The sequence below is a fragment of the Leptodactylus fuscus genome, chromosome 7 (assembly GCF_031893055.1).
Source record: "Leptodactylus fuscus isolate aLepFus1 chromosome 7, aLepFus1.hap2, whole genome shotgun sequence".
Lineage (NCBI taxonomy): Eukaryota > Metazoa > Chordata > Amphibia > Anura > Leptodactylidae > Leptodactylus > Leptodactylus fuscus.
This window is the reverse complement of record NC_134271.1, coordinates 154,163,556-154,183,276: the sequence shown is the minus strand read 5'-3', so window position 1 is coordinate 154,183,276 and position 19,721 is coordinate 154,163,556. Positions and strand designations below refer to the sequence as shown.

General features: G+C 46.8%; 1 protein-coding gene and 1 long non-coding RNA gene across 2 annotated transcripts in view; both read right to left on the bottom strand.

Annotated features, from left to right (window-relative positions):
• LOC142214380 (uncharacterized) overlaps positions 1 to 19,721 on the bottom strand; it is a 572,210-nt gene that overhangs the window by 303,595 nt on the left and 248,894 nt on the right. The gene's annotated exons all lie outside the window — the stretch shown is intronic.
• LOC142213091 (toll-like receptor 2) lies at positions 13,842 to 16,352 on the bottom strand. The gene has a single exon (XM_075281249.1). It carries the CDS (start codon positions 16,341 to 16,343, stop codon positions 13,848 to 13,850), a length of 2,496 nt encoding a protein of 831 aa, XP_075137350.1. The 5' UTR covers positions 16,344 to 16,352; the 3' UTR covers positions 13,842 to 13,847.

Sequence of the window (19,721 nt, the reverse complement as noted above, 5' to 3'; positions counted from 1 at the left end):
CACCATGAATTGGTCCAAACTGGGGTGGTTAGAGGCTCCCTCCACCATTAATTGGTCCAAACTGGGCTGGTTAGAGGCTCCCTCCACCATTAATTGGTCCAAACTGGGCTGGTTAGAGGCTCCCTCCACCATGAATTTGCCCAAACTGGGCTGGTTAGAGGCTCCCTCCACCATGAATTGGTCCAAACTGGGGTGGTTAGAGGCTCCCTCCACCATTAATTGGTCCAAACTGGGCTGGTTAGAGGCTCCCTCCACCATTAATTGGTCCAAACTGGGCTGGTTAGAGGCTCCCTCCACCATTAATTGGTCCAAACTGGGCTGGTTAGAGGCTCCCTCCACCATGAATTTGCCCAAACTGGGCTGTTTAGAGGCTCCCTCCACCATGAATTTGCCCAAACTGGGCTGGTTAGAGGCTCCCTCCACCATGAATTTGCCCAAACTGGGCTGGTTAGAGGCTCCCTCCACCATGAATTGGTCCAAACTGGGGTTTTTAGAGGCTCCCTCCACCATGAATTGGTCCAAACTTGGCTGTTTAGAGGCTCCCTCCACCATGAATTGGTCCAAACTGGGGTGGTTAGAGGCTCCCTCCACCATTAATTGGTCCAAACTGGGCTGGTTAGAGGCTCCCTCCACCATTAATTGGTCCAAACTGGGCTGGTTAGAGGCTCCCTCCACCATGAATTTGCCCAAACTGGGCTGTTTAGAGGCTCCCTCCACCATGAATTTGCCCAAACTGGGCTGTTTAGAGGCTCCCTCCACCATGAATTGGTCCAAACTGGGTTTTTTAGAGGCTCCCTCCACCATGAATTGGTCCAAACTGGGCTGGTTAGAGGCTCCCTCCACCATGAATTGGTCCAAACTGGGGTGGTTAGAGGCTCCCTCCACCATTAATTGGTCCAAACTGGGCTGGTTAGAGGCTCCCTCCACCATTAATTGGTCCAAACTGGGCTGGTTAGAGGCTCCCTCCACCATGAATTTGCCCAAACTGGGCTGGTTAGAGGCTCCCTCCACCATGAATTGGTCCAAACTGGGGTGGTTAGAGGCTCCCTCCACCATTAATTGGTCCAAACTGGGCTGGTTAGAGGCTCCCTCCACCATTAATTGGTCCAAACTGGGCTGGTTAGAGGCTCCCTCCACCATTAATTGGTCCAAACTGGGCTGGTTAGAGGCTCCCTCCACCATGAATTTGCCCAAACTGGGCTGTTTAGAGGCTCCCTCCACCATGAATTTGCCCAAACTGGGCTGGTTAGAGGCTCCCTCCACCATGAATTTGCCCAAACTGGGCTGGTTAGAGGCTCCCTCCACCATGAATTGGTCCAAACTGGGGTTTTTAGAGGCTCCCTCCACCATGAATTGGTCCAAACTTGGCTGTTTAGAGGCTCCCTCCACCATGAATTGGTCCAAACTGGGGTGGTTAGAGGCTCCCTCCACCATTAATTGGTCCAAACTGGGCTGGTTAGAGGCTCCCTCCACCATTAATTGGTCCAAACTGGGCTGGTTAGAGGCTCCCTCCACCATGAATTTGCCCAAACTGGGCTGTTTAGAGGCTCCCTCCACCATGAATTTGCCCAAACTGGGCTGTTTAGAGGCTCCCTCCACCATGAATTGGTCCAAACTGGGTTTTTTAGAGGCTCCCTCCACCATGAATTGGTCCAAACTGGGCTGGTTAGAGGCTCCCTCCACCATGAATTGGTCCAAACTGGGGTGGTTAGAGGCTCCCTCCACCATTAATTGGTCCAAACTGGGCTGGTTAGAGGCTCCCTCCACCATTAATTGGTCCAAACTGGGCTGGTTAGAGGCTCCCTCCACCATGAATTTGCCCAAACTGGGCTGTTTAGAGGCTCCCTCCACCATGAATTTGCCCAAACTGGGCTGGTTAGAGGCTCCCTCCACCATGAATTGGTCCAAACTGGGGTTTTTAGAGGCTCCCTCCACCATGAATTGGTCCAAACTTGGCTGTTTAGAGGCTCCCTCCACCATGAATTGGTCCAAACTGGGGTGGTTAGAGGCTCCCTCCACCATTAATTGGTCCAAACTGGGCTGGTTAGAGGCTCCCTCCACCATTAATTGGTCCAAACTGGGCTGGTTAGAGGCTCCCTCCACCATGAATTTGCCCAAACTGGGCTGGTTAGAGGCTCCCTCCACCATGAATTGGTCCAAACTGGGGTGGTTAGAGGCTCCCTCCACCATTAATTGGTCCAAACTGGGCTGGTTAGAGGCTCCCTCCACCATTAATTGGTCCAAACTGGGCTGGTTAGAGGCTCCCTCCACCATTAATTGGTCCAAACTGGGCTGGTTAGAGGCTCCCTCCACCATGAATTTGCCCAAACTGGGCTGTTTAGAGGCTCCCTCCACCATGAATTTGCCCAAACTGGGCTGGTTAGAGGCTCCCTCCACCATGAATTGGTCCAAACGGGTTTTTAGAGGCTCCCTTCACCATTAATTGGTCCAAACTTGGCTGTTTAGAGGCTCCCTCCACCATGAATTGGTCCAAACTTGGCTGTTTAGAGGCTCCCTCCACCATGAATTGGTCCAAACTGGGTTTTTTAGAGGCTCCCTCCACCATGAATTTGCCCAAACTGGGCTGTTTAGAGGCTCCCTCCACCATGAATTTGCCCAAACTGGGCTGGTTAGAGGCTCCCTCCACCATGAATTGGTCCAAACTGGGGTTTTTAGAGGCTCCCTCCACCATGAATTGGTCCAAACTTGGCTGTTTAGAGGCTCCCTCCACCATGAATTGGTCCAAACTGGGGTGGTTAGAGGCTCCCTCCACCATTAATTGGTCCAAACTGGGCTGGTTAGAGGCTCCCTCCACCATTAATTGGTCCAAACTGGGCTGGTTAGAGGCTCCCTCCACCATGAATTTGCCCAAACTGGGCTGTTTAGAGGCTCCCTCCACCATGAATTTGCCCAAACTGGGCTGTTTAGAGGCTCCCTCCACCATGAATTGGTCCAAACTGGGTTTTTTAGAGGCTCCCTCCACCATGAATTGGTCCAAACTGGGCTGGTTAGAGGCTCCCTCCACCATGAATTGGTCCAAACTGGGGTGGTTAGAGGCTCCCTCCACCATTAATTGGTCCAAACTGGGCTGGTTAGAGGCTCCCTCCACCATTAATTGGTCCAAACTGGGCTGGTTAGAGGCTCCCTCCACCATTAATTGGTCCAAACTGGGCTGGTTAGAGGCTCCCTCCACCATGAATTTGCCCAAACTGGGCTGTTTAGAGGCTCCCTCCACCATGAATTTGCCCAAACTGGGCTGGTTAGAGGCTCCCTCCACCATGAATTGGTCCAAACTGGGGTTTTTAGAGGCTCCCTCCACCATGAATTGGTCCAAACTTGGCTGTTTAGAGGCTCCCTCCACCATGAATTTGCCCAAACTGGGCTGTTTAGAGGCTCCCTCCACCATGAATTTGCCCAAGCTGGGCTGGTTAGAGGCTCCCTCCACCATGAATTGGTCCAAACTGGGGTTTTTAGAGGCTCCCTCCACCATGAATTTGCCCAAACTCTGCTGGTTAGAGGCTCAATCCACCCTGATTTTCAAAACAAATGTTGGTGCCAACCTCAACTTACTACAAGGGCCAAATTCACTGCTGGTGACAAGCTCTCCTCACTGCAAGTGCCAAATACACATGTTTCAAGGTGTTTTCCTACTGTCAGAGAGGTGGTATTGAGTGTGTAAAGTGTGTAGTTGTTAGGCTGTGATGTTGGGGTAATAGAGGGTCTTTGGTGTGTTAGATGCCCCCAGACATGCTTCCCCTGCTGTCCCAGTGTCATTCCAGAGGTGTTGGCATCATTTCCTGGGGTGTCATAGTGGACTTGGTGACCCTCCAGACACGGATTTGGGTTTCCCCCTTAACGAGTATCTGTTCCCCATAGACTATAATGGGGTTCGAAACCCGTTCGAACACACGAACATTGAGCGGCTGTTCGAATCGAATTTCGAACCTCGAACATTTTAGTGTTCGCTCATCTCTATTTATTATATAGTAACAGCTGTGAGACCTGTACTTTTACTTATATCGGTCCAGGAGAAGTTGTAATCACCTCTCTGACCACTAGAGGGCGATCATAGAATGTCATGTAATATAATACAGTATATAATGTGATATTCACACCTGTGCGGTTTTATTTTGCCTTTTAGTAACTCTATCAATATGTACAATAGTTAAACCCATATTGAATCTTTTCCTAGCAGTTTAGATCTGTTGTGTGATCCCAACTCAGACTTCACGTGGCTATATTGTGTATAATGTCTTATTTATTCTTCAGTAACAACTTTCTTTTCCTTGAGAAGAGACGACATGGTTGTCCTTTGTAGAGACGGCCATGACTAAGGGGTTGTCCTATGTAGAGATGGTCATGACTAAGGAGTTGTCCTATGTATAGACGTTCATGACTAAGGAGTTGTCCTATGTATAGACGGTCATGACTAAGGGGTTGTCTTGGCTCTGGTTTTTCCTTCATACGTCATATGATGGGTCACGCTATGTTCCAGATTTATTAAGGGCACATTTGTCCCTTCCTCTGTTTGCACATTCACTTTATATCAGTTTTATGAATACAATGTTTACACAGCAAATTCCAAACTGTTGGGAAACATTTCTAATACTGATCCAATACAGGATCCACACCTGGCACGATATAAGGCGTCGTCCAAACCTGTGCAAGGGGCAGCGATAAAAGCTTTACTACAATAAATGCTACAGAATTGTGGATTACATTGTTCCAAATATAACTGGCCAACATGCCGTGCACCAAAATGTGCTGTGCTCTACAAGGGGGGTTGTTTTAGCAGGGAATAGGTGTGGCTTATAGGGAAAAGGAGAGTGTTTTTTGTTTGATATATGCAAAATTTTGGTGCAAGGAAAGTCAACTAATAAGTGGTATAAAGTCAGACCAATGTGTCTAAAGATACACCACTATAATAAACCTGGCGCATCCAGTCTTATAAATCTAGGACACCAACTGTAATAAATCTGACGCATCCACTGTGATAAATCTGACGCATCCACTGTGATAAATCAGACACAGACACTGTAATAAATCTGATGCATCCACTGTGATAAATCTAACACAGCCACTGTAATAAATCAGACGCATCCACTTTGATAAATCTGACGCATTCATTGTAATAAATCTGATGCATCCACTGTAATAAATCTGATGCATCCACTGTGATAAATCTGATGCATTCACAGTAATAAACCTGACGCATCACTGTGATAAATCTGTCGCATCCACTGTAATAAATCTGACACAGCCACTGTAATAAATCTGACACATTCACTGTAATAAATCTGTCGCATCCACTGTGATAAATCTGACACATCTACTGTGATAAATCTGTCGCATCCACTGTGATAAATCTGTCGCATCCACTGTGATAAATCTGACACAGCCACTGTAATAAATCTGACGCATCCACTGTGATAAATCTGACGCATCCACTGTAATAAATCTGACGCATCCACTGTGATAAATCTGACGCATCCACTGTGATAAATCTGTCGCATCCACTGTGATAAATCTGACACAGCCACTGCAATAAATGTGACGCATCTACTGTGATAAATCTGACACAGCCACTTTAATAAATCTGACGCATTCACTGTGATAAACCTGTCGCATCCACTGTAATAAACCTGACGCATCCACTGTAATAAACCTGACGCATCCACTGTGATAAATCTGTCGCATCCACTGTGATAAATCTGTTGCATTCACTGTGATAAACCTGACGCAGGATATGCAATGGGCTCCGGGACACCAAATATCACTGCTAAGTGCCTGGAAATGGTGCCCCAGAGTCCGATCTGACCACACCTGTTACTATTTACATATCTGCTGAGACAGAACTGCAGGAAGAGGATCCGACATTTCTATCTTGGTGCGATATATCTTTTCATAATGATAATATTCGCTTCACGAAATACAGGCCCATGAAGATCTACATTAAAGAGCGTAAAACTGCTGTCTATGTACAGGCCTGTAAGTTACCATGACATTTTTGGGTGTGAGAAATTTACAACTTGTAGCTAGAGGTCAGATTCCTCCTTCCTACCCCCGGCAGTGACACTCGGCAGTATTGTCAGATATTTATAAGGTTAGCCCTTGGCTAGCACCAGTGACATCACTAATCCTCCTGTCTCAGGGCTATGATGTCACGGCCTTATGCCACAATAGGAGGACAATGGTCCCAAAGACAAGTAGAAAAACATCCAGTCCTAAGCTGGTACCCAGTCCAAGGAAGGAGGACGTCTGGAGACATTGTATGACTTCCTTGGCCTGAGCTTGTGCTGAGTGCGATATCCTGACAGGCCGCACCTCGGATGTTTGTTCTGAGGCAAAATATTTCATTCCACTGGCCAAACCTGTTATATGGCCCCGTCCTAGTGATGGTGGTGAATGTAAATGTGCACTGTCCTGGTGATCATAGTGGTCAGCCATACCACAAGGAAGAGGCGGGGCCTGACAACCAAGTGTAACGGTGACTACAGATGGGTGAACCAACGCGTACTGAGTCGGGATCCACACAAATGTAACAAATTCTTTGTTTCAAAACGGAACAAATGAAGATTCCACCCCAGCCATCACATTATACTGTAAGGTCTCCTCAGACTGGAGAGTATAATAGGTGGAGGTCCAGGGGAGGTGACAGATATAAAACCCTTCATACTCGCCTTCTGTTACCTATGTCCGGCACTCTCCTGTAAGTCCTGGTTCACATCTACGTTTGGTAATCTGTTCGAGGAGTCTGTATGGGCACCCCTCGAACAGTCTATGGAATGCATTGACAAGCGGTGAGCAGTGAAAGCACACGGACCCCATAGACTATAATGGGGTCCGTGTGCTTTCCGTGCGGTCTCCGCACAAGTCATGCGGACAGGAAAGTAGATCATGGAGTAACATGCAGACACCGCACAGAAAGCACACGGACCCCATAGACTTGAAGGAAATTGACACTTGGGGTAAGGAACAACAGTACGCCGAAATTGTGTTGACAGGACGATGCACAGGCACTTGGATGGACAGGATAGGAACGCGCCGACAATTGGGAGTAAGGGACAATGGCATTTGAAGTATTGCCAATGTGTTAGTTTCACCACTGTGAGACTGAGAGGAGCTTCCATGCACTCGGGTTTGTAGCCCTATAAGGCAGGAACGACCAGATTCTTCTTCATACCATACCAGCACTCTTTACAGGGATGCGAAACGCGTAGGAAAGGAGTCACACTTAGGGCAAGTTAGGGCCAGCAGTGGAACCGCCCTTCTTAGGGCCGGAGTCTTTTCTGGGCTGTCTTTGGAACTGGTAAGAAGGTTCCATTACTATTTTCTAGGACTGTCCTAAGTTCTAATGGATTAATGTCAGGTTATATGGAATATTGAGGATCTGTGCTTATTTGGAGTTTGATTTGGAGATCCGTGAGAAGCAATTTATTGGTTTCCCATTGTTTGCGCTTTTCGGTTATTGCCTTTAACCCCTTAAGGACCAGGCCTAATTTTTCCAATCTGTATAAGGAAAGCAATGGTAGCGCACACTCTTAGCTAAGATATGGTGCTAGCGGTGATAAGGTCCTCCGACCCGCACCACAGTAGAGAATAGATACTGCTGCACACACTATCATTCAATGATATGTGATAATTTATTCAAGAACAGGTGATAACAGTGATAACGCCGTGAACATCAAGTCAGCAAGCGTATGTGATGAAAGCAGACACTAGATCAAGGTATCTGTGACGTTTCGGTCATTTAGACCTTCATCAGAGAGATCTAGTACCGGGCGGTTTATAGGAAGAGGCTTCATCTCTCTGATGAAGGTCTAAATGACCGAAACGTCACATATACCTTGATCTCGTTCAGGTCCACAAGGGAACGTGAAAGATGGAGAGCTTGTCCACCAAAAAAGTGGTTATAAGGTCATAAACTCTAAGTCTGGGGTGTCCCCTGATGTACAACTTATACAGTCCCTTCCAGCTGCAGACAGTTGTGTTCTAATGATTTGGCAATTTTGGGGCTTTTTGTCTTCACGTTGTACAAGCTATATTTTCGTTCTTTCTCTGGTGATGTAACTGTATAAGTGTTAGGATGGGCCGGGGCCTCCGCTGTGCTGTGCAGAGGTTCCCGGCCCACTCTGTGTCCAGCACCGGAATGGTTGCTGGATCCAGTGAAGGATAGGCCAGAGGCCTCCGCTGGAGTTGACCAAGGTTCTGCTTTTCCCCTGGCACCGGCACCAGCACTTCCAGGTCAGAGGGATCAGCGAGGCCACTGGTTATTTGTTTTACCACGGCATCAGCTTCCTGGATATCTCTCCCTGCCTGTATCCTGCTATCCTGAACCCTCACCATGTGTATGACCCGGGTTACTTTACAGACCTCTCCTTCGTGATCCAGATTTGGCACCTTCCTGACCACCTGTGTATAACCCTGGGCTTTCACCTGACTACTCTTTTGGATCCTGATTTGGCTACTTCATTGACCACCTGTGTATGACCAGGCTTGCCTGACCACGCTTCTGCCTCCTGCTTCCACGTGACCTCCTGTGTATGACCGGGTTTCCCTGACCACGCTTCTGCCTCCTGCTTCCATGTGACCTCCTGTGCATGACCCGGCTTCCCTGACCACGCTTCTGCCTCCTGCTTCCATGTGACCTTCTGTGTATTGACCTGGCTTCCCTGACCACGGTATCGTTCCTTGGATTTCTGCGAGTATTCTCTGGATTACCCTCCTGCTCATCTGCTACTCCATTCCTCCCGTTCTATTGGACTTCACTCTAAGGTTAGTGTCCTTCTGGGTCCTCCTTCTTGGGGTTCGCTGGGTGTACGTTGCTCTCTGGGCCTCGGACTTTTACCAAGTCCATCTCCACCATCAGGACCTCTGGTGAAGAACTCCGTGGCCTGGTTCTGCTCTGGTTTGCAGTGCGAGGCACCTCCAGGACTGCTTTTGCCTTATCTTTTGGGGATTCTGGATGCCCGGGACTGACTGAATTGTTTGTTGCATGAGGTTCCTAACTATAAGGGCTTGTTGTGTGCGGGATGAGATGTATTTTGTAATGACATCATTTTAACTTATTGACCAAATTTTATTAACTCTTTCTTGGTGGATTAAAAAACCCATCAATTCTGGCATAGCTTTTTACCTTTTATTTTTTTTGCCCTGCAGTGTACAGTATAAGTAACATGTGACCTTTATTCTGCGGGTCGGTACGGTTACGGCGTGCAGCGTACAGTATAAGTAACATGTGACCTTTATTCTGCGGGTCGGTACGGTTACGGCATGCAGTGTACAGTATAAGTAACATGTGACCTTTATTCTGCGGGTCGGTACGGTTACAGCGTGCAGTGTACAGTATAAGTAACATGTGACCTTTATTCTGCGGGTTGGTACGGTTACGGCGTGCAGTGTACAGTATAAGTAACATGTTACCTTTATTCTGCGGGTCGGTACGGTTACGGCGTGCAGTGTACAGTATAAGTAACATGTTACCTTTATTCTGCGGGTCGGTACGGTTACGGCATGCAGTGTACAGTATAAGTAACATGTGATCTGTATTCTGCGGGTCGGTACGGTTACGGCGTGCAGTGTACAGTATAAGTAACATGTTACCTTTATTCTGCAGGTCGGTACAGTTATGGCGTGCAGTGTACAGTATAAGTAACATGTTACCTTTATTCTGCTGGTCGGTATGGTTACGGCGTGCAGTGTACAGTATAAGTAACATGTTACCTTTATTCTGCAGGTCGGTACGGTTACGGCGTGCAGTGTACAGTATAAGTAACATGTTACCTTTATTCTGCGGGTCGGTACGGTTACGGCGTGCAGTGTACAGTATAAGTAACATGTGATCTGTATTCTGCGGGTCGGTACGGTTACGGCGTGCAGTGTACAGTATAAGTAACATGTGACCTTTATTCTGTGGGTCGGTACGGTTACGGCGTGCAGTGTACAGTATAAGTAACATGTTACCTTTATTCTGCAGGTCGGTACAGTTACGGCGTGCAGTGTACAGTATAAGTAACATGTTACCTTTATTCTGCTGGTCGGTACGGTTACGGCGTGCAGTGTACAATATAAGTAACATGTTACCTTTATTCTGCTGGTCGGTACGGTTACGGCGTGCAGTGTACAGTATAAGTAACATGTTACCTTTATTCTGCAGGTCGGTACGGTTACAGCGTGCAGTGTACAGTATAAGTAACATGTTACCTTTATTCTGCAGGTCGGTACAGTTACGGCGTGCAGTGTACAGTATAAGTAACATGTGATCTGTATTCTGCGGGTCGGTACGGTTACGGCATGCAGTGTACAGTATAAGTAACATGTGACCTTTATTCTGTGAGTCGGTACGGTTACGGTGTACAGTGTACAGTATAAGTAACATGTGACCTTTATTCTGCAGGTTGGTACAGTTACGGCGTGCAGTGTACAGTATAAGTAACATGTGATCTATATTTTGCAGGTCGGTACGGTTACGGCGTGCAGTGTACAGTATAAGTAACATTTGATCTATATTTTGCAGGTCGGTAGGGTTACGGCGATAACTTATTTATATTATTTTTTTTACAAATTTTGCAAAACAAAAACCCATTTGGGGATGTAAATCAATTATTTTTGCATCGCCGTCTTCTGAGAGGTGTAACTTCTTTTTTTTTTTTGTTCACAGAGTTGGTTGAGGGCTTATTTTTTGCGGGACGATCTATGCTTTTTATTGGTACTATTCTGGGGTGCATAGGACTTTTCATCACATTTTATACTATATTTTGCAAGATCATTACTTCCAGCGTTTCTTTTTGCACAGCGTTCACCGTGCAGGTTACATAATGTGTCAGTTTTATTACATAGGTTCTTACGGACGGGATGATTCCAATTACATATTGTTTTTATTCATTTTTAGTTTCCTTCTAATATGTATAGATGGGATACAGCTGTCATGTGTGAGAGGGGCCCCAGCCAAGTTTTTGCACCAGGTCTGTGAGCATTTGGTTGCAGCCCTGCTGAGGGCAGTAGTGATTTCCCCACCATCATACATGTCAGTGACCGCACCTCTACTCCTCCTTGGTCAGCTGTGAGTGTTCTCCAGTATGTGTTACGTTATTTCATCTGCGTGCTATGTAATCTTGTTTGCTTTAGGAGAAGTGGAAAGGAAAAGCAGCGCCTCTCTGTAGGGGCCCCAGTAAGGACCTGCCAATAAACAATGGGGTGTTGATAAGGAGCAGGAAACATGTCCCATTAATGACATGAGAGGGGCGCTGTATGCTCAGTATCGACCCATGCAAATCAATTCTTACATTCCTCGCCTTCCAGAGCATATCCACCCCAGGCCGCTCTGTACACTGCGCTGTATGGGGCCAGGAAGAGGCGGAAACTACTCAGGAGGATTCTTTAGGAGTTCTTGTTGTTTTCTATCACAAAAGAGACCTCTGTCCTGCAGATCAATCATGCGGAGCGGCCATGGCTAGATGACTGTACAGGGCACACGATACAGGGCAGACCTGGCGAATCGATTGCATAGGACAGACCCAGCTAATCACTTGCAAGGGGCAACAGCAGAGGACAGACCCAGCTAATCAATCATGTGGGGCAGCCACAGTACAGGGCTAATTTGTTATACTGGACAAATCCAACTAAAGGATCGTATCAGGCAGACCAAACTAGCTGAACCCAATTCTGCAGACCCGTAGATCCTATACACATTTCTGGAAAAATTTACCAGCTGAAAATTGTGCAATTTTCCACCAACATAGAAATATATGAAGTAACCAGGGCAACACGGTGGCTCAGTGGTTAGCACTGCAGTCTTGCAGCGCTGGAGTTCTGGGTTTGAATCCCACCAGGAACAACATCTGCAAGGAGTTTGTATGTTCTCCCCGTGTTTGCGTGGATTTCCTCCCATTCTACAAAGACATACCGTATATACTCGAGTATAAGCCAAGTTTCTCAGCACAGTTTTTGTGCTGAAAAAGTCCCCCTCAGCTTATACTTGAGTCAAGCGCAGGGGGGATATTGTTATATAAACTCCAGACACTGTATTGTTTGCACGGTGTAGGTTGCACTCACAGACAACCAAAACACCCCCTCCCCCTTCCCCAGCATCTACTGCTACCAAAAACTCCAGCCATTTTAATTTTTGAAATTTTCCAGTAGCTGCTGCTTTTCCCCCCTCGGCTTATACTCGAGTCAATAAGATTTTCCAGTTTTTTGTGGTAAAATTAGGAGGGTCGGCTTATACTCAAGTATATACGGTACTTGTGTTCCCTATACAGGGCTCACGATCTACATTAACAAAAAAAGAAATATATGAAGTAACCGAATTCCGATCTGACCATAAAGACGACACGTTAGGTGAAGAATTTTTCAAATTTTTTTATAAAAATAAATCTAATTACAATCATGTAACAGCAGATAAAATATCATCATATAACATTGTGTACAAAGCTGGAGATGTGTCCTTCATGTCTCCACGCAGTAATACTGGACAATACCTGTCTTATATAGGGGAGGGGGCAGAGACTCTTACGGCTGTCTATGACCTCTCTAAGGCCGACCAGGTCTAATGTGACACCCAGCTTTTCCAGACTCCTAAATGGTAAGGTAAAATGGATACCGCTGAGTCTGGGGTAGCCAAGCGACTAAGGGCCCATTCACACAGCAGATATTTGCACCCAGCAACACCTGTTAAAAGGGCCGAGAAGCTAGAAGACATAAGCTGTCCATACACAGTCAGAATCAGATGACGCTTAGTTCCCTCCATAGGAGCCATCTTGGCCATATTCATAGTCACCCACTCTTCCTACAAGCTGGGATTTATAAGCTGAGGACAACTCCGGGGCTCCTGTTGTTACTAGCCCACTGGTCCCTGACACAATATCTCTCGACTTATGGAGAGTTCCAAGTTCCTTCACAGTGGCCATGACCATGTACATCATTCTATAAGATGCCCCACCGGCTGCCATGTCTGTCCGGTTTCACAGGCATGGGCGGTGGTTCCTTCCAGAAGATGTGAAGATTTTCTTGCACCAAAACAATAATACACTTAGATTCTACTGCCCTTAAGGTAAGATCTCTGCCCTAAAGACGCCACGGCCTCACATCTCACGGGTGTCTTATTATTGTCATGTTTAGAATAGCCTCTACTGAAGTGCTATATCCTCACGGCCCAGCTCCACGTCTTACAATCACTTTATAGGTTAACTCTTTGCTCTATATTGTGTTTGTTCCTCCAGTTACATCAAACCAGTGTTAGAAATCTCGTGGCCGACTTTACTGAAGGCCCAGGGGAGGTGTGGAAACATAATAAAAACCTTTCCTCACCTCTCCTGGGCTATCTAGGGCATCTGACACTCTCTCAGGGTTCTCTTCCAGACTCCTGTCTGACGTCAAATACCCAGGGGACTAGTCAGATTGGTCACATGGAGCATGCCAACATCATGACAATTTAACTTGTCATCACATTGATGCATCCCACACATGTTTGGCCCTCAGCAGTCCCCCGATAACACCTAGGAGGCCAAAAGAGACCGGAAGATCACCAAAGATGACCTTGAGGGAGCTCAGGTGAGGTGAGATGTGTTCAGTATGCTTCTGCAACTCCCCTGGGACTCCACTTAGACCCCAGGGTCTAATAGTGATTCATAGGTAAAGAACCCCAAATGTTTCAGCTTTGGATAAGTTTGCAAAATTAGGTTTGAATACAAATTAAATCACTCTTTAAACAGTACAAAGTAGTATAAAATATGATGTAAGGCAGAATAAGATTTACAACATTGCTAAGTTATATGTATATCGCATGAAATGATATTCAGAACTGGAACTCAATATTACCATACCACCAAACGTCCCATCTGGTGGCTTTACGCACAAGGTAGGCTTAGATTGCTCTTTGTAGTCATATCTATAGGTTCCCCTGAGCTGCTGTCTACACCAAACATAGTGTCATTTACTAATGTAATGCTATCAAGTCCCGAAATGCTTTTGTCACCTTTACCCAAGATGCTCTTGAGTTGTATCCAGAAGAACGGCTGCCGGTTCTCCTCCACGGGCCACTCAAGATAAGTTTTTGTGCTGAGCATTTTTCTCAGTTTACAGAACCTTTTCGGTAGGTTCTCCATCCGGATGTTCTCTTTGACCACCAGAATGATGTCTTCGAAGCCATGGCCAACAGCCCTCTGATGGGCGAAGTAGAGCTCGTAGTTACACCATTCACTGTTGACAAAGTTGTGGGACAGGACAAAGATGATCTTCCGGCTGTTCTCGATGTTCTCTATGATGTTGTCAATAATCCATTTCCCAGGGAGGAAGTCTCTTTCATGGATACAAACTCTGTACGGAGGGTTGGAGTTCTCTAGATGAGGCAGTAACACTCCCCTTACCCAATCTGCATCCGAGTAGCTGTAGGAGATGAAGGCATGATAGCTGTACTCTCTGGAGTCTTGACCTTTCTTGGAGCGGTATTTAGATCGAATTATCTGACAAGTCGCTCTCAAATACCAAAGAACATTTAATTTATAGCAAATTAGCATACAGACAATGACTACAAAAGCTGTCACCGAGACCGCAATGGCCACCACCAAGCTGACATTACACTGCAGCTTCCCGGGGCTGAAGTTTTCAATCTTGGTATCCAGCAGGTACAATGGATAATGGCAGTAGTAATTGTCCGGCCAGTCAGGGACCGACATAGACTCATCACTGAGAATGTCTACGAAGAAGGCGTTGAGATTGCACGTACATTGAAAAGGATTGTTCCCGGCAGTCAATTCTCTCAACTGGTACAAGTCTTGGAAAGAACCTTCATCAATGACCCCAAAAGAGTTACCTTCAAGCGCCAGGACTTGGAGGTTGGGGTTTTGCCATCCTGTCGGGATGAACTTGATTTTATTATTTCTTAGAATCAGCTCAGTTAGATTTGTTGCTTGGTCAAAATAACTCATATCTAATCGTTCCAGCTGGGAATGAGACATGTCCAGATATTCCAGCGTTATAGGAAGGCACTGAAACACATCCAGCATTAGCATATTGTTACTTAGGATTAGGGTTTTGATGCTGACGTTCCACGTGCAAGACTCACTGATTCTTCCGATGACATTACTATTAAGGTCCACCTTCGTAAGCCTTGGCCACTGAGCCGTTAGCAAGGAGATGGTCTTCAGACTGTCCACTTGGTTATCGCTAACAACAAATGTCTCAATGTTTGGCAGCACATTCTGCGGACATGACAAGTTTATTAGGTACTTGGAAAGTAGCCGGTTATCCGATATGTTTAATGTGACAACGTTAGCCATTTGACCCCAAGCATCACAGGGAACAAAGTTGAAGTTTACATTGATGATGCTCAGATGGGTGATTTTGCTGAACCAAGTGAACGTCCAGTCAAATCTCAGGATATCTGGGTTAGTGATGTCCTTTAAGACCAAATTCTGCAAAACCAAATTATCGATGGTCACGTTTGTCTTATTGGCGTTAGGGGAACGGGCAAAATCTATAGAGAGGAGTAGAAGGTTCTGAAATGTAGAAATCTGGACATTCTGCAAGACCAGACGGAGAAGATTTTCGTTAAATTTTCCTCTGTAGAAGACCAGATCTTTTACATTTATGGCAGGCAAGGAGGAGAATATATCCAAGTCATCAACATAATAATAAAACTCAAATAAGTTTCGGAAACGGAGAGTGCTCAAATTTTTCCCCTTCAAGTCCTTTAACATATCAATTAACAAATGGGCATTGTTGTCCAGGGCAATATCCAACCACAACTCCTTGGTGTTCAGTACGGAGAAAGCTCCGGGCTCATAGTAGTCCAAACTAGACTTTGACTTCAAGGAAAACTTCTGTAGACTGATATTCTGGAGGATGGCAAAGTCATCTCTAAGAACACTAGAGACTAGAGGACCCCCGATGGATAAGATCTGTAAATTTACTAATTTGTAGAACTCTTTCCCCAATGTGGGGAGCGTGTATAAGTTGTTGGACAAGTCAAGGATCTCTAAGTCTGTGAGAGGTTCCAGGGATGACACTGGTATCTCCACCAGGGAGTTATTGAATAGACTCAGGTTCCTCAGGAGCAGGTTGACCTCGAATGATCCATTCTGTATACGAGAAATATTATTATAGCTCAGGTTTAAAGTATCTAAGTAGAAGTATCGAGAAAAACTGCTCAGGGTCACTTCCTTGATTTTATTATAGGATAAGTCCAGATATTCCAGATCCTCTGGCAGGTCCTGAGGAACATCACCCAGGCTTTCTCCTTGGCAGTTGGCATATCTTCCGTCTGGACTGATGACACATTCCAACTTGACTACTCCAAACAGTAAGAAGAGAAGCAAAAACAGTCGGCCATTGTGGTGATACATGGCTAAATCCTCCACATCGTTCTCTAATGGAAAATGAGAGAAAAAATAGTTTTTATTAGCATAAGATAATGGTATGAAATAACTTCTACCTTGGCTAGAGTACCTAAGCCGACCTTGTTTGATGCAGTCTACTGTATCTAATCCATGATAGTGTCTGCTTATAGGAGGTGTGATAGAATCTCAGATGTTTACACCCCATCCCCAAATTGCCCTGGAACTGTCACTAAACTAAGTGGGACTGAGGGTTTTCTAAAAAAATACCCCTTTTAGGAGGCCAAAAATTACTGGGATTGATCCCTAAAATTCGTTAAAGTCCGGGCAAATTTGGGACAGTAGGTAACTATGAAAGCATTTAAAGCCCCTCAACGTTTTCAAGCAAGAGTCTGGAAGGCAGAAGGTCTCTCTACTCTTCTCTCCAAAGACGGAGACGTGGTGAGGTGGGTTGTGACGCAAGGACTGTCTAGTTGGTTTCCAGGATGCAGGACATCGACCATGGAAAATAATCTCCATGTGTAGCAGTGAGTCTGAAGGATGTTTACTGATACGGAGTGCTACTGTTTGCTATAAGCTAGAGAAGGCCTGAAGAGTCTGAGGAGGGGCCACTTAAGGGGGCAAAGAAACCAAAATGACGCCTGTAAAGGTTGTGTGCAAATCCCAAGTTTGAGAGACAGCTTTTCTGCAATTTATCTGCATTCAGAATTGATGAGGACAAGTGGAGACATTTTGCCCTCTCCCCTAGTACAAGGAATCCCTTTGACCTCTTCAAGTCCCATGCGAAACCCCATGGCCAGACATAGTCCTGGTATACATACCTCCCAACCGTCCCGATTTCTGTGGGACATTCACGATTTGGGTGACATGTCCCGCGGTCCCGGTTGGAGGGAGGTATGTCCCGACTTCAACTCAGATCTGCGTCCAGAGGACGCAGATCTGAGTTGAACACATATGCGGCTGAAGCAAGGAGCTGACACAGGTCAGCTGCTCGCTTCGCCGCTGCCCGCCTCTCTCCCTGACACATATGCGGCTGAAGGAAGGAGCTGACACAGGTCAGCTCCTCACTTCGCTGCTGCGTGTCTCTCTCGCTGACACATATGCGGCTGAAGCGAGGAGCTGACCTGTGTCAGTTCCTCGCTTCGCCGCTGCCGCTGCTACTGGCTTGTAGACGCGATGTGACACATCAATGTGGGGGCAGAGATGGAGAGGACATGAATCTGGGGGCAGAGATGGGGGACATGAATCTGGGGGCAGAGATGGAGAGGACATGAATCTGGGGGCAGAGATGTGGAGACATGAATCTGGGGGCAGAGATGGAGGACATGAATCTGGGGGCAGAGATGGAGGACATGAATCTGGGGGCAGAGATGGAGAGGACATGAATCTGGGGGCAAAGATGGAGGGACATGAATCTGGGGGCAGAGATGGAGGACATGAATCTGGGGGCAGAGATGGGGGACATGAATCTGGGGGCAGAGATGGGGGGACATGAATCTGAGGGCAGAGATGGAGGGACATGAATCTGGGGGCAGAGATGGAGAGGACATGAATCTGGGGGCAGAGATGGGGGACATGAATCTGGGGGCAGAGATGGGGGACATGAATCTGGGGTCAGAGATGGGGGACATGAATCTGGGGGCAGAGATGGAGAGGAAATGAATCTGGGGGCAGAGATGGAGAGGAAATGAATCTGGGGGCAGAGATGGGGGACATGAATCTGGGGGCAGAGATGGGGGACATGAATCTGGGGTCAGAGATGGGGGACATGAATCTGGGGGCAGAGATGGAGAGGAAATGAATCTGGGGGCAGAGATGGAGAGGAAATGAATCTGGGGGCAGAGATGGAGAGGACATGAATCTGGGGGCAGAGATGGGGGGGACATTAATCTGGGGGCAGAGATGGGGGGACATGAATCTGAGGGCAGAGATGGGGGGACATGAATCTGGGAGCAGAGATGGAGGGGACATTAATCTGGGGGCAGAGATGGGGGACATGAATCTGGGGGCAGAGATGGAGGGGACATTAATCTGGGAGCAGAGATGGAGGGGACATGAAACTGGGGGCAGATGAAGGGTGTATATGAAACTGGGGGAGAGATAGAGGGGGGACATATAATTTACGGGTGACTGTAGGAGGATTATATTGTGTGCGGGCACATGAAAAATTAACGAGTGGGCGGGGCACATTTTGTCCCTCTTTCGGTTCTTCAAAAGTTGGGAGGTATGCTGGTATACACTTTGGCAACCCCTATTCCTGGGCGAAACTCATTGGCCACACATAGTTCTAGGGGAAACCCATAGTTTAAGGGAACTCAATGACCACCCTAAGTCGCAGGGGAAACTCCTTCGCCATTGGTAACCTCTAGTCTTAGGAGACTCTGGCCACCCTTTGTCCAAGGGGAACCCTCTTATCTATGGGAAGCAAAAGCTCTCTCCTGGATGTCAGACATGGCGGAGCACGCCCATTATACGCCTTCATTCACACTACTTACCCCACAGGATTCATTATCATGGCTCTCATTGTCATCAGGGAAAGACATAGACTCAGACGACCGGCGTTCTCTCATGAGGCTTGTGGGTTGTGATATCTGGAGCCTTCATCTTAATCCAGAATTTGATACCTATAGCCGTGAAGAACAGAAGACGTCAGCCCACCCGTGTCCAGAACATAAGACGTTCAGTAAGATATAGACATAGCAACCACATAAACTATGGAGATGGCAATACATCACAGCACTATGCGGTATATCGTGTCTGAGAGGTTGTCACAGCCCCGCCCCCTGGTAGTGACATCACTGATATAGCATATTAGTAATATACTTATAGATTATTATTCACCGTTTCTGTGCTATTCTGTATTCTGCCGCTTCCTTGGTGTAAGTGAGAAGAATGTGAAGTGTTCTCCACCCGATACATGAAACCCTGAAGCCTCCTGTGCCATGACGCAGCATCGCCACCTCTCCGCATTAACCTCTTTCTCCCTGGTGGGAATGTTATAAAGGAATTCGTGGTGAGCGACTACAAAGCAACCACCAGCAGCGAGAGCGACATCCTCGAGCCAAACCTGAAATGCCTGTTTTTTTCAGTCAGAAGTTGTCGCTCTCCACACAACACTGAAGATCGGGCCTAGCAACCTGCACAACCTCCGGGACAAGCCGGCCTAGTATACATAACAATGCGGGGTCACTATGGCGGTATAGCGGGTCACACGGCTTCTCTGGGGTCCCGAATAATAACTCTACTAGGGGTAAAAATACCACTCGGGGGTCTGGGTAAGCTGGATGAAATATAGTAATGGGGCTAGTTCTATAGTGTTATGAGGTTCACCATTCAGGAGTGGAGAAAGCTGGGCCAAACCTGACATGGCGTGTGGTTGTCACCCAG

Excerpts from the sequence above, each read along its gene's own strand:
- LOC142213091 (XM_075281249.1), bottom strand. The coding sequence starts at position 16,343 with ATGTATCACCACAATGGCCGACTGTTTTTGCTTCTCTTCTTACTGTTT.